At 48.5% G+C, this 20936-nt stretch overlaps 1 protein-coding gene across 1 annotated transcript in view; it reads right to left on the bottom strand.

The window, feature by feature from the left end:
* Window positions 1-20936, bottom strand: part of ENDOD1 (endonuclease domain containing 1) — a 37273-nt gene that overhangs the window by 5842 nt on the left and 10495 nt on the right. The window contains exon 5 of the mRNA XM_029915647.1: window positions 20748-20936. Coding sequence (XP_029771507.1) covers window positions 20748-20936 — 189 coding nt within the window. The remainder of the gene's footprint in view (window positions 1-20747) is intronic.

Genomic DNA, 20936 nt, shown 5'->3' with positions numbered 1-20936 from the left:
ACTTACCAAAAAAAAAAAAAAAACGAGTTAACTAGGTACTATTATGATCACCTTTTGACAGATGAAGAAACTGAGGTACATCAAGATTAAGAAGCTTACTCAGAGTCACACTGTGACTGGTGACATCACCATGTGAATGCAGAAAGTCCAGCCCAATGGCTGGTGTCCTTAATCACTGCTTTATATGCCTTGAAATATAGGCCTTCACATTAAGAAATCCACAATCTATTTAGGGAAACAAGACAAAGGTACAACGTTAAATAGAAAACCAAGAGAAAAACAACAATGCAGTGCGGTTTATGTTAAATGCTGAAGGCATGATACGAAGAAAAAGAGCAAACCAATTTCCAAGGATGGAAAAGCACAATGAATGCAGTCAAAGATGACATCTTCCAGGAGAAGACAGAAGCTGGGGTGGTATTAGAAGGATGTGCAAGACTTGGATAAACAGAAAGGTCAGTAAGGCTTAACAAGGCTTCTACACCGGGGCGCCTGAGTGGCTCAGTTGGTTGAGCCTCCGACTTTGTTTCGAGTCATGATTCCCAGTTGGTGAGTTCGAACCCCGCATTGGGTTCTGTGCTGACAGCTCAGAGCCTGCAGTCTGCTTCAGATTCTGTGTCTCCCTCTCTCTCTACCCCTCCCCTGCTTGTGCTCTTTTTTTTTCCTCTCTCTTTCAAAAATAAACAAACGTTTAAAAATATTTTTTTTTAAAAAAGACTTCTACACCAAGGCATGGGGGCAGAAACCAGCAGCCAGTGAAGTGGGTTCTGAATATGGAAAAGTGAAAGGTTGACTCGCAGACAACAGCAGGAAGCAGATTATAAATGGTCTGGGGCATGGGTGGCTCAGTCCGACTTTGGCTCAGGTCATGATCTCACGGTTCATGGGGTTCAAGGCTCGCACTGGGCTCTGTGCTGACAGCTTAGAGCCTCTGCTTCGATTTCCATGTGTGTGTTTCTCTCTGCCCCTCCCCCACTCACACTGTTTCTCTCTCAAAAATAAACATTAAAAAAATGTTTTTTAATGATCTGCTATACAGACAACTCATTACAGGATAATTGTCACTACCACCTAATGAGTGCTCACTACGTACTAGGAACCAAGGAAAGTACTCTATACAGAGCATCTTTTTTAATCCTAATAGAGTCCTCATTACTGCCAATGTGGCCAAAACTGTAAAGCAGGTTTGTCAATGACTACAATTTGGAAAGCACTGTGCGGCTGCATCCATTCACTCTTCACATAACCCTCCCAGCTAGGCGTTACCATCATCTCTGTTTTCCACATAGAACACAAAAACTTAAGCATCAGGTACAAGGTCATCCAATATGTAAGTGGCAGGGCCGGGGCTTACCCCCAGCTTCTCAGACTCCAAAGCCCCAGCCCCACGCCAGACATGGCCCATGCCTCTGGGTGAGGAAGGGAACATAAGAGCCACACAGCGGCCATGATGGAGGACAGACAGAGGACAAGAGACAACTGGGAAACACAATGAAGCCACAGGAGAATCAGTCATCTAGTGTCACATCAAAAGTCAAGGAAGGAGAAAGCTTTGGCTGGAGAAGTCCACCAGTGTGGCACCTGCCACAGAGAAAAAAGGGAAGGATAGAGATGAAGATCAAGACCTTCGATGACAACAGAATCCTTAGTGAGACTTCAAAGCGTGAGGTCCACAGAGGGCTGGGAAAGGAAGACAGATGGTGGAGGTGACAGAACAGAGCAAGAGGGGGCTACAGACTGCTTGCTTGAGAAATTTTAGGTAAAGGCAGGAGATACACAGGTCTTTTAACTGGGGAGCAGGGTTCACAGAGATAAGCAAAGATGGTCGTCTAGCCCCCATACACCGCCGAGGGAAAGGAGCACTGGGAGAGAGGGGCTGCTTAGGTCTCTGTGCAAGGGAGCATTCGGGGGCTCAACAGCCTCTATCTCAGGAGCACAGTGCTGCTGAGCAGAGCCCCAGTCCCTGAGGGCTTCTGGGCTGCGAGGTCCATGCAAACCTCAGGGACATGAGTCACCTGCTATAGACTTGCCACAGGGGAGTCTGTCACTGATTGGGGAGGAAGAGCTGTTTGTCGACAGTGACAACGGTCTGCAGGAGAACACAAACACGGAGCCTCGGCAGCCATACTGGGCCCCCATCCTTCCCCCTTTGTCTTCTGCTCTTCTCAACTCCTCTAGGGATACAATCACACCGAGTTCACAAGCACCTTCTCTGCAACAGTTCACAGACCTGGCAGGTTCGGGGGAGTTCCGTTCACTCCCTTCCCAGTAGCAAGCCTGGAGGGCCCCACAGGGCCAGAAGACCAGGAGGTCAGTGAGAGTCCCAGTCAAGACCTCCAAGACCAGTTGGGGCTGCACCATGGGGCAAGAGAGTGGCTGCAGCCCTGAGCGTGCACAGAGGGCCCCAGAACGTCCCAGAAGTACAGCTGCACAGAGGCTTTGCCAGAGAGCTGGGATGCCCAGGTGGGTAGGATGGGAATGTGGGAGAAGCTCATCACTAGTCACGGTGATTAGTTGTAAAAAGCACACACAATGGATCCAACAGAAAGAGATACCAGAGTGGGGGTGGGGGTGCAGTGTCTACATGTGCCAGAGAATGGGCTCCTGGGCATTTGGGTCCACAAACACTGGAATCATCTCTCTTTATTTATTTAGAAAGAAAGAGAGAAAGCAGGGGGAGGGACAGAGAGAGAGGGAGAGAAAGAGAGAATCCCAAGCAGGCTCCACATTGTCAGCGCAGAGCCTGATGTGGGGCTCGATCCCACAAACCGTAAGATCATGACAGGAGTCGGATGCTCAGCTGAGGAACCCAGGCGCCCCTGGGATCATCTCTTGTTCTTTTGTCTGCCTAAAGCATAATGGAGACTCTGTATATTTCAGGTTCCTGGTGGGTGTTGCTAATTAGCATCCTGATGATGAGGACAGCACCAATGGCACAGTGGGGTGGGACAGCAAAGGGAATGATACTGGGAGCACATGCAGAAGAATCAGCTGGGGGAGGGGACCTGTCTGAGAACACGGTGGGGAGGGGAGGGTCCACGGGGAATAGGTATGGGTGAGTTCTCTGCCATAAGTGGGGACATGGAGGCAGAATGTCAGGAGGACAGGGAAGGTCTGCCAGCCTCTGGAGGCCACCGTGCCAGGGAATTCATGAGAGAGGACAGGAAAGATGCTGAAAAAAGAAAAGATTCCATGGAGGCCAGCCAGGATGGGGAATGGCAGCCAGGTTTGGCTGAGGGGGATGGGACACGTGTGGATGGTCAAGCAAGGCAAGGAGAGACCAAGTGGGGGGATGTCTGGCAGGCACTGACACTATGTTTCTCCGTCTGTCCATCCCACTGAACTGAAGGCTCCGGAGCCGGTGCCCAATCACCTCTGTGCTCCTACACCCAGCACAGAGGCCCTTCCCATCAGGTAGTGACTGATAGTTGTTGAAAGAATGATCTCATTTGACCTCTACAACAATCTTCTGATGCACATCATCTATTGCGATCTGCAGATGAGAGAGAGAGGCTCCAGAGAGGGCAGCTCGTCCTCCAGTTCTGCTCCAGGACCCGCCGCATGAAAAAGGTGGTCATCTAGAAGGATCGTCATAACAATTCTGGAACTTTGTGATGACTCAGAAAGGGGTGGTGTTTCTTAGGTGGAGGCTACATAAGGTCGTGGCTGGGCCGATTCCGATAAGACCCTGTGATCATGAGAGACCTGGTGAGGCCTACTTAACTCTGTGGGGACAAACAGGCTACTTGTTTGGGAGTTGTTTTATTCTCAACAAGAATTAAGTAATCGAATGAGCAGAACAGTTGATATTCCAGTTTTGTTCCTGCCATGAACTATCACTCACTCACACACACACACACACAGAGGAACATTTAAAAGATGCTATCATCCCGCTACCCATCACGAAGTGCATAGGAGGGCCCCTCCTTACAAGGAACATGAGTGCAGCTGACAGTCGGAACATCGGATAATCTTATCAGACCTGGAGCTGGATGGTGCACACAGGCCCTCTGCACAGTCACCCACATCAGAAAGAACTTGATCTGAGGCCCTGGGTGAAGCCTGAGACAATGCACTCTTCAGGGAAAAATACGCAGCTTGAGGAAAGAGCTGCCTTTCAGAAAAGGAGGGGGAAGCTGGAGGGACCACAGCAGTAGATGAAGGGCGTTTGAGGAGCAACAAATCATAAGACCTTTCGGCTCCCAGGAAGGAAATAAACAGCTCCGGCCCACCCATTTAAGAAAAAAAAAAAAAATCCTCCCTGTTTGGCAGCCAAAATATTCTCTATCCCCTTGGAAATAGAAACAGCTTTAGAAGACAGTAGTATTTTTTTTTTTTTTTAAAGAAACGCTTTTCATTTCCTGACCAGCCCTTCTGCTCTCAGGCGGGCCTCCTGGTCCCGGCCGCCTTCCTCCCTGTGAATCACCCTTCCTCTGGGCTCCCAGGGTCACTCACACACCTTCCTGCCTAGGGAGGAGCAGGCTTTCCGGCTCTCCTGGCGCTGTGCACACAGTAGGTGCTCAGCCTGTGTCCAGAGTGTGGAGGTACAAAGATAAACTGTGTGAAGGGTTCTCTCCCCCTGAGTCAGAAGATGATGGACCAGAAGAAAGAATCAAAGGATCTTCCATTTCAGCCTCTTCTTGGAAATGTTAAAAAATGTAAAAAAGGCAGGGATTAAAAAATGCACCAACCCTAAACTGGCAAAACATTACTGGACCTGCAAGGGACGCCTAAGGGGAGGCCCGTGGGTGGCCTGGGGACAGACAGCCTCCAGTGGGACTCCTCTGGCTTCTCCTTCTCACAGGTAACCAACTTTCAAACTCCTGCTAGGGGAGCCTACGAAAGTACCCGGAGTCCTTGAAGACCTTTCCAGAACTGCAGTACCTTCTCAGGTTACATCATCCCTGGTCTTCTTTGGTTTCCTTCCTCATTACTTACTGCAGCTTGCTTTCCATTCTGTGCTCTGCTTTCTTTTCCAGAGTAATTATTCTTAGCACTTGACCGTGGGGTACGGAATTCCAAAAAGTCTGTGGAGACATTTCTTCTGTTTCTTTTTCTGCCTTCCGAGTTCAGACAAGATTAGAGGCTCTTTGGTCTGGCTGCATGTCAGAATCATCTGGAAGCTTTACATAAAATATGTCTCAGCCTCACTCCAGACCAATTAAATGAGAATTCAGGGGTAGAGAGGGCTGGGCGTCGAGATGTTTTTAAAGTTCTCCAGATGATTATAAATTGAGGACCCACCAGGCTAAATCTTTATTCAGATTCTCGTTCATCATATCAGTCCCTGGTGGCATTCACTCCCGCCCAAAGAGCCTCTACAAGAAATGAGTGCTGTCTCCTTAAATCAGCAGCTTTCAGAACTCAGATTGTGTTAGAAGCACCTTGGTCCCTGTTCAAAATGCAGCTTCTTGCGTTTCACACCAGAGGTATATTCAGCAGGTCTGCAGTGGGGCCCAGAAGTAGTTTTTAAAAATTTTGTTAATGTTTATTTATTTTTGAGAGAGAGAGAGAGACAGAGAGACAGAGCATGAGCAAGGGAGGGGCAGAGAGAGAGAGGGAGACACAGAACTGAAGCAGGCTCCAGGCTGAGCTGTCAGCACAGAGCCAGGCTCAGGGCTCGAACTCGCAAACCGCGAGATCATGACCTGAGCCAAACTCAGATGTTTAACCTACTGAGCCACCCAGGCGCCCCGCAGAGTGAATTTTTAACTGCCAAACCAGGCGATGCCTATGACGCAGGGGGTCCACGAACTCCACACCCCAAAACAAATGTTTAAATTACCTTTGGGTAGTGCCTGGCTGGACTTAAAGATTCACATGATACTTGTGATTTGTGAGACTATAATTCACAAATTGCAAGAGCTGTGATGATTACCAAGGGAGAGAATCAAGTATTTGGGGGCCATTTAAATCCTTCACCTATTAGAGCAGTGAATAGTCTGATCATCAAAATGTGTAAGCATGGATTCCTACCTTATCCACACATGGAATGAGAAGTCCTTTCTTGCCATTTATACTCTTTTGAACAGATCTCACTATTCTCTCTAACATCTTCAATAGCATCCTATATTCCCTGGTTAAATGGCAAACAGGTATATTCAGAAGGCCTCCCCAAACCCCTCCAATCTCTTCTCTCACATCTTCCCTTAGATTCAGCCAAAATAGGCCAATCTGTTCCCAACCACGTCAGTTACATGGATGTATTGTGGGTGCTTCCCTGCTTCCCTCTGTACGGGGTGCCTTACCACTCCTCTCTGCTGCTTGAACTCCCCCTGGGCACTCAGGCCCAGCCTCACAGCCCCTGTGCTGGGGGTGTCCTTTGGCCTCCCAGAGCCTTTCTCTCTACCCTGCTCTGTGTCCCCAGGAGGCTGGCTTTTAGGGACCACATCGTCTGAGCTCTCACGCCATCTGACTTCTGACTGGAGCAGCCAAAGGAAGGGTGAGAAGAGAGTGACCAGAGTATTTATTCCTTTGCTCCCCCTCCACCTGGTTGCTGCAGTAACTCTCACCAGGCTCCTGCCTGACCCCATGGGCTTGGGATGGTAACAGGTTCCTGCAATGGTTAGGCCCTAGGTGCTTTACCCTACCTTGTTGACGCCCTTAGTTCTCTGTAACTGGCTTCTTCGTTCAAGTCTGTTGGTTAAACTACTTTGAGAGTTCCATTTGTTTCCTGCCCGGAACCTGGTTGAGACAGCTTTGGTGAGTGCTTTCCCAAGATCACAAGTCACCCAGTCTTGGGAGATCAATTCCACCTCAGGGCCTTTGTGGCAAGAATTACACACATAGTTGGTACACAGAACCAGTTCTGTTGAGTAGTGAAGGTCCCTTGAGTAATCTAATGTGGCCGCCCAAACTGGGCTCTCCCAACCACCAGGTGTATCAGCCCTTGTCAGTCAATGTGTCACAGTCAACTTCTGTTACTAAATTAACTGAGTATTTCAGATACTATCTCTGAAAACAGCATTTCTTACCACATGACCCCCTCCTGCCCACATTCCTGCCAGTCACAACCAACGGACGCCCAATCTGGCCAGTAATAATCAATCAGATGGCTGTCTTAGGTTTTTAATCCAACATAATCCAAGAAACTGAGATACTGACAACAAGGTTGCTTCATGCAGTTTAGGGCTGGTAGCCAGGCTGACCCATGGGAAAGCAGGAAAACTGGTTAAAAGAAAAAGGAGGGTGGATAAAGACCCTGAAGTCTGTGGGACCATTTGGTTTCTAGAAGTTTCTGAGCTCTGGTTCCTCTGAGGCCTGTGTATACCTCTGTTGCTATGTGTGTGAATCTACCAGTCATCTGTTACAACAGCCCTGCCCTTTACCTAAATAAGCTTGGGTAAGTTTATGATTCATGCACCAACTAGCCTGAAGCATCAGGAGAGCCCAGCAAGCTCCCTGTGGGAATTGGAGCCGGAACCTTATAGGCATGGAACCTTCCAGACACCTGGATTAAATCTCAGGAACAAAGAGACAAGACTGTCCTGGTTCCAGAAGTTTTGGAACAGACCAGATGGGGCACTCCATAGACCAGAGTGAAGAACTACTAAAGTTTTCAACAAAGAATGCATCAATGGGCCAAGTAACATGGAGGACAGTGTAGGAGCCACAGAAAAGGCTGAGACTAATCACAAGAAAGGTAGCATTGGAGCAGGAGTATGGATTTTTGTTTTCTGCCAGCTCAATATTTTATTAGAAAAATCCAGGATTATAAAGGCTTTTAGAGTTGGCCTTGGGACCCTTATTTTTACCAAGGTAAGTACAACACTGACAAAGCCTCAGTTTTATTGATTTTATTGCATCTGCTGCTTGGCCCAACCTATCTTGCTCTCCCATTTGGCCACCTTAGGAGGATGATCTCTCACTTTCCCATCACAGGCCAGGAAACCATTTGAGAAATAATATCAGGTCAACCCTAGGAGTACGGTGACCCTCATCCTGGTTGTCTCCAAGGCAGGCATGGTCTGGGAAGTAAAGGTTATTTGTCCATTCAACATGCTTAATGCATATAAGGTGAGTGCTTGGACACAATGCACAGTGGCCTTTGTACACGCTGTCATTCCGAATCTTCCTCACTCCCCCCGTGGAATAGGGACAATTTGTTAGCCCCACGCCACATATAGGGAACCGAGCTTCATGAGATTCAGTAACATTTCTGAGGTCACACAGCTGATAAATAACAGAGCTAGAACTCAGCCCGATTTTCTGCCTCTCCAAGACCCACATTCTTAACCACTCTGTACAGTCGCTCAGGCCTTGCCCTTTAAGGGTTAACAGTCTAGTAGGAAAGAATTAAGTTGGGGTCAGGATCTGCCTTCCTGAATTCAGTATCAAGATACCTGTGGGAAGGGGCTGGGTCCTGTTTCATGATCAGGTCTTAGATTCCTAGTTTGTGGCTTAGTGCTGGTAATTAAATAAATGGTTTTGATGCAGAAGAGAATGACAACACTAATCAAAGAGTCAATCAGGAGCTGGGTGCCTGACTCCTTCTCTGCAGTGCTAAAATCCTAGACCTGCTGATCAGGAATGATTAAGTGAATGAGCAGATAAGAAACAGTGTGGGCTTGTTTTCAATCACCGAAAACTCCTATAATTCCATGCTTACCTCTGAAACCCCAATTCAGTGCCAGAGAACAAATTTGTGATCACCTCTTGTCTCTGATTGGCTGTGACCACGCTTATTATGAACATGAAGAGAGGAAAAGCTCAAGAACTGGCCTATGGCAAGAAGAGGAGAGCAGAATGGTACCAGTACTGAGAGCTACAAAAGCAACAGTAACGTGCCTGGTCAGTGAGCCACCCGAGCGTGGAACTGAGGCTGAGACATCACCACTGTCAACTGAATTTCGGAGTCACCCTCTTCAGAAAACTGGGAAAGGCTCAGAGCCTGTCTCCACACGAGATTATGGCCATGAGAGGGATGCCCGGGTGGCTCAGTCAGTTGGGCGTCCATCTTCAGCCCAGTTCATGGTGTTGGAATTCATGAGTCTGAGCACCACAGCAGACTCTCTGCCGTCAGCACAGAATCTGCTTCAGATCCTCTGTTTCCCTCTCTCTCTGCCCTTCCCCCCCAACAAGAATAAATATTTAGAAAAGAAAGAGATTAGAGCTATTAAGAAATAGCCTTCTCCAAAGGCAAGTGGCAAAATCCACACTTCATTTTAAAGATCACTAGAGAGGGTACTTCACAGCCCTCAGACCCTTCCCCACAGCACCCTAACTCTCCCTGTCAGGAAGTAGCTTACTTGCATCCAGCCTACACCCTCTTCAAACTAGTAAATCTTTTCCTCGTGTCTTAAACACAAAAGAGACAGCCTGTGTTTCTCAAAATTGTGTAATAAATATGATTTGAGGCTGGTAAATCTGCCCTCTGGCAAAATCATTTCCAAGTGTTGGACCTTTTGTCCTGGGTTTTCTGAATGTCGCTCTTCTTCGAGTTCCTCTCGATGGGAGACGACCCAGCAGCAGGGCTGAGGGACAGAACACCAGATTAGACATGAGGAGAGTGGGCAGCTCTGTCACTTACTGGCCTTGGACTCTGGGCAGGCCAGCAAGTCTCCTCTACCAGGAGAAGGATCACCTCTGCTCAAGAGCACAGGAAGGGGGAAGAAGGTAAGATTATTTCAGGACATCCGGGACATATCTGGACACTGACTTGAAGGAGATAGATTTTGCATGTGAAGACCCCAGGCCTTCTATTTTGAAATGCAATAAAGTATTTCTGTGTGTGTGTGTGTATGTGTGTGTGTGTGTGTGAAAATTCACTCATCAAGAGCCCCTTCACTCTCCCAGTCATGGGTAGGACAATTGTTTGAGGGGCTTTTAGAGTCCAAAAGGGCCCTGACCCTTGTTGACTAGAAAACGGACTAAAGTGCCTCCATGTGTCTCCATGTATAATGGAAATTTCTGGAATGTTAGCACACACACATACACAAACTGTAAAGATTAGTTCATTATCTGTGCGAAATGAGATCTTTTCCTTTATACTACTTTTAGAATGTTCAAAAAAGATTTTTACCATAAGCATATGTTAGTTTTATAATCCTAAAAACCCTTAACATGATAAACGGGGGCCGTCACCACACACAGCTGACATGTGTCTCGGCTGCCAGGCTATTAGGAATAGGATCTCCCAGCTTTTGAATTTCACTATTGCTATTCAATCCATATTCGTGGAGCGCTCAACATTCAGCGACATTCATTAATTACTGACCAAGTGCTAGCACTGGGCTAAACCAGGGGCTGGCAAACCACAGCCGGCAAGCCAAATCCAGCCTACCACTGATTTTCATAAAGCACCCCTAGAACACAGACATGCTCATTCATCTATGTACTGTCTGGCTGTCTTCGTGTTAAAACAGCCCAGATGAATAGGTGCATCAGAGACTCCATGGCCATGAAAGCCGGAAGTAGTTGCTATTTGGCCATTTACAGAAAAAGTCTGTCGGTCCCTGCATTAGAGGGTGATGATTTGAGAGCAACAAATCCTGCACCCTGCCCTCACAGACCTTAGAGTCTAGCTGGGTGGCGCTCCGTTAGTTCCACAAAGAACTGTAACTGTAATATACTAGCAAAGACAGGTATGTTTGGTGCTACTAGACAGTATTCTGGGCAGTTGACCTGTTTGGGAACATCACAGAAGACAAAAAACAGAAACAAAACAGCAGGTGCATAGACCCTAGGATGGGCATTAAAGAGCAGCCGCACCACACCCCACAGAAGTAAGCCAAAGTGGCTAGAAGTAAAGGCCTGGCAATGTGTGTGACACCAGATAAGGCCGGGCGGGGAATGGGACACACATGTGCAGGATTCTGGAGAGCAGATAAGGCCGTATCTTTATCTGAGGAGAAATGGGGAGCCTTGGAGAGTTTCCATTGAGGCTGTCGGAGGTATGATGGGATTAATGATCTGAGAGCATTTCTGTGGCTTCTGAGTGGAGTACACTTAAAGATGTGGGTAGAAAGGGTTAACCGGCGGGGATGCTATTTTGCAGAGGCCTAGAGGAAGGTGAGCGGACTTGGGCCTCCAAAGTGCAGAAGGCAGGGGTCACAGGGGCGAGGTCTGTCCAGCTGAGATGCAAGAGCAAGGTCATCCACCACACCAAATAGTGTGCTTGGCCATGAAGGAGGCCTCTGTCATCATGGGTGCCATGGGTCCAGATACAGTGGAGACACTCCAGAACACGTGAAAACATACTATGGTCCACAAACCCGGCTTTCCCTTCCCCGGCTTCCATGCATCAGGGGACTACAGTGGATATCCAGTCTTTCAGAATCAACACTGGCCACTTCCTTACACCGCCCTGTTCAGTCCTGCATCCCAGTCGGTTCACTCAAAACTCTGATGTGACAGGGGTCGGCTTCTTCTCTCAGTTGAGTATTATAAGGGGAATTCCCAAAACCAGTGCTCCCATCTCCCAGACACAGTGGGAAGGCTCGTTTGCCAAGCTGGGTGAAAACCAGGTTACCTGGGGGCGCCTGGGTGGCTCAGTCGGTTGAGCGCTTGACTTTGATTCAGGTCATGATCTCGTGAGTTCAAGCCCCACGTCAGGCTCACTGCTGTCAGCCTGTCAGCATAGAGCCTGCTTCAGATTTCTGTACCTCTCTCTCTCCCCCTCCCTGACCTGCACACTCCTCCCTCCCCCACACACACAAAAAGAAAGGAAAAAAAGAATACATTCTCCCCAGGCCCCTGGAGTTGGGCATGGCGTGGAGGGGGGCGGGGGGGGGGATTCTTTTAGGAAAAAAAGGAAAAACAACAACAAAAAAAACAGGTTACCTAGCATGTAAGGGCAAAGGTGAGAACTTGCATAGGGGAAGGACTTCAGTTTACTAACAGTCCTAAAGGAAAAAAGGAATTTCTATCCTTTTAAGGAGGTGGGGTGTGCTGAATTGGAGCAAAGGCCCTCTCCTGGTCCCAAAGCAGGGTGCGCTGCATTGCTGGGCTATGAGGTTTCGGAATGTGCTGCCTTCAGCTGGCTGCCCTTCCCTGGGGAGCCAGGCTGGGTGCACTGGAGGGACTCTTGCACTCGCAAGGGCTGAAGGATGGATGAGTGGGTTCTCTATCTCTGTTCCAGAGGTGGGGCTCTGGAGGGTGTGGTTTCCTTGCACCCTTCCCCTCAGGCAACTGGCACCCCATCAGGAGCTGGGCTCTCCTCAGGCTCCTGCACAGCACCCGGCCCACCACCAGCAGCCAATGGCTCCGCGCCCCGACAAGATGCAAGACCCTGCCCTTATCCTGGTCACACTCACTGAGATGCGGGACGATACTTGTTGCTTGATAGAGTGTGTAGGTGATCCATTCCCCCCTCACCTTACAGAGAATGTCTGTCTGCAGAATGGGCATTGGAACGCTCATGATGGATTGGAACGGTGCAAGACTGCAAAAGGAGGCAACAGCGCCCTCAGCCCAATGAGGCACTTAGGAATCCTGGGGCCTCGGTGGCTGCAGGCACAAGGGTGCTCCTGGAGGCTGTGAGCACTGATGTTCGTTGGCACGTGGCAGTGGGGCTGGGAACATGCTCTGTTGCATAAAATCTTGGTAAAAGGGGGTGGGGGGCACCTGGGTGGCTCAGTAGGTTAAGCATCTGACTTCGGCTCAGGTCATGAGCTCCCGGTTCCTGCGTTTGAGCCCCGCATTGAGCTCTGTGCTGTTAGTGCAGCACCTGCTTCAGATCCTCAAATTAAGTGAGATTACATGTGAAAACATGCCCAGAAGTGCCCTGTGTGGTGAGGAACCCAGTGAATTCTAGGCCCCTCCATGCAGCTCTGCTCAACACCTAAAGGCATCTCACACCTAGCATGTCTAATACGCCAGCTCCTCCTTTAGTATTCTCATCTTATTCAGGGCAACTCCATTCTTGCAGTTGTTCTGGCCACAGTCCTTGCGGTTGTTTGTGACTCCCCCCTTTCTCTTGCTCTTGGCTCTTCCTTTAAAATATACTCTGAGCTAGAATGTCAGCCCTGGTGGTCCAAGCCACTACCATCTCTTGCCGGATTATTGAAACCTCCTATCCAGTCTCTCTGCTTCTGCCTTTGAACCCATATGGTCTGTTCTCAATGCAGCAGCCAAAATGATCCTATTAAAATGTAACTCAGAGCACATCGAAAACCCTCTGCTCAAAGTTGGCACAATGGCATCCCGTCTCATGTGGAGGAAAAGCCAGGTTTCTTACAAACAGCACAGAAGGCCCGAAATGATCTTCCATCTCCCACACCACCTCTCTTACCTCATCTCCTGCTACTCTCCTCATTAATCCTTCTCTAGCCACAATGACCTCTTTCTCAAACATGAGGAACACTCCTGCCTCAGGGCCTTTGCACTTCCGATTCTCCGCCCAGAACATCCTTCCCCCAGATACCTGCATGACTGGCTTTGTCACTTCCTTCAGATTTGTATACAAAGTTACCTTTTTATGCTCACAGTGATATCCTCCCTGAAAGCCCTTTTAAAACTTCATCTTTTCCCTGATAGCTCAAAACATCCTGCCTTGCTTTATTTTTTTCTTAGCCCTTTTACTATTTAATATGCGTTGTCTTTATTTTATAATCACGTGTGCTCTCCATTAGATATTAAGCTCCACGAGAGAAGGTATTTTTGTCTGTCTGATTCACTGCTCTATTCCCACGGCCTAGAACAGTGCCTCACACACAGCAGATGCTCGAACAAATATTTGTTGATTTAGTGAATTAAGTGACAAAGGACCCAGGGCTCTGTTAAAGCAGTAGGTGTTCTTGCCAACTGAAACTCAATCAAAACTCAAGACCAATCATCCCTAAAATGAAGGCACAAGTCAACTGGAGCATGTAATTTAAGTTATATTTTCAAATATGATGTCAGCCATCTGTTTACTCTGCAAAATGAAATGTCCCATACTTTCCCTTTTGATTAAAAGTATAGAACGTCCTCAGCCTGACCTCTTTTGATTGAGCCATACTTCTGTCCGGCACTGGGTCAACAGAAGCATGAGGGAACACTAATGGTGCTTCTATCTTTGGTTCACCCCATGAGTCGGTTTCTTTTTTATTTTTCCTTCCTTTCGGTAGCCAGATATATCAGCAGGCAACAGATCACTGCTGCCATAGATGTCAACTTCTACGGAATCAAAAGGGTCTGTGGCCACTCGGGAGACATGATCTACAACTTGAAGGGAAAACATTCTTGAACTAACAGTAATTCTAGGAGCAAAACCAAATCACAGGAAGCAAAAACCACTAGCAAGTGGGAGGACTTATTTTCTCAGATTCTCACTTGCACTTGAAAAGTTTCACTGACAATTTAAAAGGAAGAGAAATTTGAAACCCAAAGAATAAAATCTTTATTCAAGGAACCCTCCATTGAATCACCATCAGCTAATAACTGAGCTAATGACCAGCCGATGCAGGGATTTTCAGAATGGTCCATTAGAAGCAAAGTCACAAAGCATCCAGAGAACTAGATGAATTCAGTAAAATAACAGCCCCCGTTAGTCCATTTGGAATCTGGAGAGAAAATGCAACACTGGATTTGGGAGACGGCACAGAGTAGAAAGGGCAATAAGAGGTTTGGAATCCGACAGCCATAGGCTGTAATCCAGGCTCTGTGCCGAGCAGCTTGTACCTGGTAAGGGATCAATAAATGACAGCTCCTTTCCTGGCTTGTCCAAATTTAAGTCTGAACCCTTAAAGAGTCTTGTACAGATATATGTGACCACTGAGCTGTTTCGGGGACAAAATATTCCTGAAATGTTCTGCCAACATAGGGAAAGTACTTTAACTTGCTCCTGAGAATGACCACAAGTCAAACAGGAACCTGAATTCAAAGACGAAGAAAAAACCAGAAAAGGAGGAAATGCAAGGAAAGATAGCCTGGGTGACTCTGGCTTTTGCTAGGGGCACCCCAAGAAGGAGGACATTGTGAGTGACTGACTTGGGAAGGATCCCTTTGAGCAGGTGCTTCCCAGACTTCTCACCCGGGCTCAACACAACAGATTGCAATGCAATTGCTCATTGTTTGTTTTGTGACAACACACTTCTTGGTTACTCAGGACAGGGAGGGAGGAGGATCTCTGGCACCGATTTTATTTTTGTTTTTTCAGGCACCTATATCTATCCATTAACCATCCATCCATTCAATCTCTCAACCAAAACTCTTTCTGCGCACCTGCTGTATGAACGTGAAGCATGTGCCTAGCATTTCAGAAGATACACACATGATGATTTTTAGAGATGTTTTAAGAGATTTGTAAGAGCCACCTATCTAATCCAATATTCCATTTGTCTGTGTGTGTGTGTCTTACACACGCGACTCTTGATCTCCAAGGTGTGGATTCAAGCCCCACTCTGGGTGTAGAGCTCACTTAAAAAAATAATTTTAAAAATGTAATAGTGGCACTCAGATGGCTGTCAGTTAAGCATCTGACCCTTAATTATAGCTCACATAATGATCTCACTCACAGTCGTGAGACTGAGCCCCATGACAGGCTAAACACTGGGCGTGGAGCCCGCTTGGGAATCTCTCTCTGCCTCTCTTTTCCCCTTTTGCCCCTCCCCTGCTTGCACTCTCTCCCTCTCTCAAAAAAAGTAGTAAAAAAGGGAGCTGGCTCAGTTGGCAGAGCATGTGATTTGATCTCAGGGTTCTGAGTTCAAGCCTCATGTTGGGCATAGAACTTACATGTTTTTTAATTAATAACACCTATTAGAGTAAGAACTTAATAAAGCATACACATGAATATTTACTAAGACCTCATCACACTCCAGGTACTGTTTACATATTTACGTGTATTACTTTGTATATCTGTCACAACCACTCTGTGAAAAACACTGTCACTTCCTTTAATGAACAGATAAAAAAAAAAAAAACAGGACTGGAAGAATTTAAGGTCACACAGCTTTTAAGTGACAGAGCAGGGGTCTGCATTCAAGTCTCTCTACTAGAAAGTATGTATTAGAATTGTCCTGTTTGCTGTACAGGGATTTAAGTGTATGATGTCTTCTATGTACCTGCTCTCTGACATAATGAAAAAAAAAAAAGACTGGTGTTAGAGTTTTAGAATAAAGAGTGTGTCTAACAATTTCAGGGTGTAGGCAAGCAGCCACTGAGAGAAATGAAAGATCCAGAATATCATCAAAGTTCTAAGTTGTGATGACTGTTCACATTTACTAAAATTTGAAATATGACCTCATCAGAGCCTTTAGGAAAATGCCTTTGTAGTTCACCAGAATACACCCTTCACTCCAGAGCCACTAACACCCAAGCAACATTCATGTGGCTAAACATATGCTCCCACTTGTCCTGTGACAACTGAGAAACAGAAATGGAGTAGAAATTAAGATTGAGGATTAAAGCCGCATGACCATTAATGCAGTAGATCCACTGTGAGGTCAAAAGTCTCCATGACGTATTCAAAGAGCCTTGAACTAAGAGCAAATGGTTCAAATTCAAACTGTGTGACACTGGGCACATGAGTTAACCTCTCTTCATCTCTACAATGATGACAATGATATCAGAGTATTTTTATAAAATTAAATAAGTTTAAGCTGAATATAAAGCCAGATCCATTCACTATCCATGTTTAAAAAATGGAAGGATCTTAAACGTTGGTCTCCAGCACGAACTGACCATGTACATGAAAGGCATCACTGATACCTTATCCAAAACCCCTGCCATTAAATGGAAAGGAACTGAGAGACTAGAAGGTACCAAATCAGAACCCAGTTCTCAAGTCTCTGGAGTCTTGATTGGAAACCTTCCAAACCATCTCCATCACGCTAACAGGTTTTTCTCATCTCTCTTTTTGCCTTTTCTCCATTCTCAAATTCAACCACATTCCACATAAAAATGACAAAAACCCTCTATTTTCTCTGCTTCCTCTTAAAGTTCTCCTTCTGTGCCTCAGAAGATCCCATTTAATTTCTGCCTGTGTGGGTGGACATGGGGATCCTGTATCTGACACCAAAGAGCTATTGTCTAGACAAGAGATCCCAATCATCTGGGCTCCAAAAGGCCCAGAGCAAGGACTAATGGCATGGGCTTAGAAGAAGGTTGCAGCTCTGCATAAGGGACGTTTGTATTAGTGGCTGCTGGTCAGCTGTGGGGCAAGCCTCTGAAGCCGGACATGTGCCCCCAAGAAGGCTCAGGCTGAGAATCTCCCCTGCTGCTGCCTGACTGAGCCTAACAGCGAATTATTTTATTCAACACTTAGTAAGACCATCTGTGTCCTAGGCACTTAGGAACATAAGCATGATGAGTAAGGGTGCAGCATTCACTTCTCAAGGGCACTGAGACAGACGCGTACATAGGTAATCCTAAAACAATGTGGGAAGTACACAACAGAGAGAGTATTAGAGCACTGAGCAACGGCCAAAATCAGGTGGGCAATTCTTTCCGGAAGATGTGACACCTGAGCAGTCTTAAAGGGCAGAGGACAGAAAGAAGTGAGGGGCAAGACAGGGGCAGTACAGAAAGGATTCTGGGCACAAGAAATGAGCATGGGGGCACCTGCGTGCTTCAGTCATTTAAGAGTCTGCCTCTTGATTTCAGCTCAGGTCATGATCTCATGGTTCATGCTTTTGAGCCCCATGTCAGGCTCAGGGCAGAGCCTGCTTGGTTGAGATTCTCTCTCTCTCTCTCTCTCTCTCTCTCTCTCTCTCTCTCTCTGCCCCTCGCCTGCTCAAGCTCACACATACCCTCTCTCTCAAAAATGAATAAATTAAAAAAAAAAAAAAGGAATGAGCCTGAGTACAGTAGCAGAAGTGACAAACAGTACAGTTTTACGATAGGCAGGCCAGGCAGCCAGATAATGCTAGAACACAGAATGAGAGGGTGGGGAGGAATGAGAACAAGGCTGGAGCTGTAGCCAGGAGCCAGGACACGCACAGAGAGCCTTGACTGCATCCTGCAGAATGACGGCTGTCCGGTAGGAGTAGGGTAGCCAACACCTGAAAGGTTTTAAGCACAAGAGTGACAAAGTTCCTATGATCTTCAATTTAGTAGTTTTTTTTCCCAAAGGAAACTGCAGGACAGCTATGAAAGGTGCTGAACTGGGCTTTGAGAGAGCCGAGGGGCCTGGGCAGCCCTGCATGACTCATTACCCAATGAAAGCGCCGAACTCCTTTGGCCTCCTGCCTCTCCTTCACCTGCCCATCAGCTCTAGGTAAAGCTGAACTCATAGAAAGGTGATTCAGACACAAGGCAACTCAGCATTGCAAAGTGCTCTGAGACAGCAGGTCCTCCGTGAGCCCGGAGTGTCGCTCTGCAGGGGGGGACCTAGGAGAGGAGGCAGGCCTTGGGCAGCAGGGGGTCAGGTTTGCCGCAGTGGGCCCTGCGGTGTGCCCCGAGGCGAGCGGGAGCCTGCCTGCATCTCATCGTGCAGCTCCTCCTCCCTCCCTCCTTCCTTCCCTGCCTCCTCCTACCCTCTGGCTCCTGGCCGACTTCACCGAGGCTGGGGTGGGAAGGCGGGGGACACAAGCCCATCTTGCAGGGAAAAGCATCAGCCACGGCCACCATTCCGGGCTCCCGGGCTGGCACCTCCCACCTCCTGTACTTTTTCCAAACCAGTGTTCCTCTCACCTCTCGAGCTGCCATTTGGAACAGCATACCCCCCCTCCTCTCCCATCCCATTCCTCATTTCCAGCCCCCAGGGGCCCAGGGCAGAGGGCAGGGGAGGGGGGGGGGCTCCACTGCCTGGGTGACTCCGCTCTGCTCTTTTGCGACTCTTTCTGTAACTGCATAAATAGCTCTGCCTCACTAAACTTTCCTAATCGTTCCCTTAATACCCGACCTCTCCCTTCCATTATTCCTTTATGCTGAACACTTGGGCAGACGGTAATATACATACTCTACTAGGTTAGTAATCCCAACCCCTCCCCACACGCTAATCCCTGAGTCAGCATTTCTCATTCTTGACATTCCTCCTCCTTTCGGTCTCTCTTCTGAACTCTGCCTCATCCTTCCAGGCACAGCACGAATGTCACCCTGACCCTAAGGCTTTTCCCTGAGAAGATAAAATCTAGGAGGATTTTGTTTACCTTTATGGGTTTTGCTTATGTCCTAATAACAGCTAGTACTTACATGCCAGGCATCTCTCAGGGAACTTTACATGGTAACTCATGTAATCCTCAAGACCACCCTGTCGTCAGCCCCAAGATAACCTGGCCAAGTTTACAGCTAGTCCAGAAAGGAGCTGATTCTCGAACCCGCACAGCCTGGCTCTCATCAGCTGATTCTTTACCTGCACACTAGGAAGAAGCTTCAGAGCTCAAGAGGCACCCTCTGATCTCCTGGTGTCCTAAGAGCTTGGGACCCAGCAGGTGATTACTAACTGTCCTCTGAATTGAACTGAAATGTGTTTAGCATACAACCCTGTGACCTCCTCACATGGGTATTCTGTCTCCGTAAGCCGTCCAGGAGATCCTCAAGGAGAAAGGACTAGATCATCTGTTTCTTGACCAGCCCACAATCATGATGCATAATGACCTGGGGGATATGCAGAGAGCTCAAGGGGTGAAGCTGGGGGAAACTAATTTTAGATCAGTATATCCCTTAAGTATGTGCATCTTACAAAGGCTTTTTCAAATGCCCGATCTCACAGGCCCTGACATCACAGGCTATGGAATGGACGTGGAGAGGACGGTAGGGAGGCTGAGGTGCAAGAGAGCGAGACCCAGCCCAGCTCTCAGAGCTCGAGATATCTGAATGACATGGATTACAACCCAGGGCTCTCAATGAAGCACCTGAAAGCCAGTGTGTTCAGCCCTGTGGTTCTGGCCAGCTGTGACTATCAGGAATGGGGAGGCTGAGTGAGCAGCTCTGCCCCAGCTGGGGCGGCCTTGGTGGCTGGGACAGGCGTGGGAGACAAGTGGGAGGTCAGCGAGAGAACTGACCGCAGGGGTGCCTGGCTGGGCCTGCGGGGAGAAGAGTAGCTAGGCAGAGGTGGGGCAGGATGTGTTAAGGCAGGTTCAGCAGGGCCTCTGGGGATCTTTTGCAGTGTTTGGTCACCCTCCCCAGACAGTACAGAACACTCATGACGTGATTTCCACGTGGTCTGAAAATGTAGCTAGGAAGAGTCAGGTAAAACTTGTTTGCCCTTCCCAATGCTTGGAGATAGTTCCCCTATAACTATCCCATTGCATTTCTACAAATGCGTGCCTTTACGCTCCGAACTCAAAGCAATTTCAGACCGAATTTACTCGATGTCGTGTGCACACGGGGTTTTTAGGCTCAAGTGGCCTCCGCAGAAGACAAGCTTTTCCATGTAGAAAGGGCAGTGGACTTCCAGCCAAAACACTTGCCGCATCTTACCAGCTGGGCAGACTTCTGGAAGTCTCTTCACTCCCTGGGCCTTGATTTCCTCTTCTGCAAAATGGGCATGAAAATGCCCACCCACCTACCCAGGCCCAAAGAACTGTGGCAACGACCTGCGCCAAGGCCTGTGGGCTCCCAGCCTAGGCTTTCCGCTGATCAGGAAATGAATGAGACACTGCAGATGTCTACCCCGAACTGTAAGGGAGAACCACCTCCCACTGGACACATTGCGGGGGGAGTGAGGGGGGACGCGGCTTCCCCCGAGGCTCGCGGATCTCCAGGCTCTAGCTGTGGCTTAGACTGGGGCTGCGGCGGCGAGGCTCTCGGAAACCCGGGGCTCTCCACCTTGGCCGCGAAGACGCGGGGGCCGCCCTTCCCCGCCCGCGCGCTCGCCCTCGCGGAGGCTGCAAAACGCCCTCCGGGGCCAGCCCGGCGCCCGGGCTCGGGCACAACTCGCTCACCTGCGGCTCCACCAGCCAGCGGGGCTCGGCGCCGCCGGGCGCGAGGCGCGCCGCGCGGAACGCCGAGTACACGGGGATGCGGTCGCGGCTGCTGTACAGGGTGGCGAAGCGCTCCGCGCCCTCGGAGCGCTGACAGATCTTCACGTGGGCCTCGGCCGCCAGCCCCGCAGGCGGGGTCCCGTCGTAGAA

The sequence above is a fragment of the Suricata suricatta genome, chromosome 11 (genome assembly GCF_006229205.1).
Source record: "Suricata suricatta isolate VVHF042 chromosome 11, meerkat_22Aug2017_6uvM2_HiC, whole genome shotgun sequence".
Classification (NCBI taxonomy): Eukaryota; Metazoa; Chordata; class Mammalia; order Carnivora; family Herpestidae; genus Suricata; species Suricata suricatta.
Note: the sequence above shows the minus strand (reverse complement) of the source record. Positions and strands in the feature narration are given on the sequence as shown.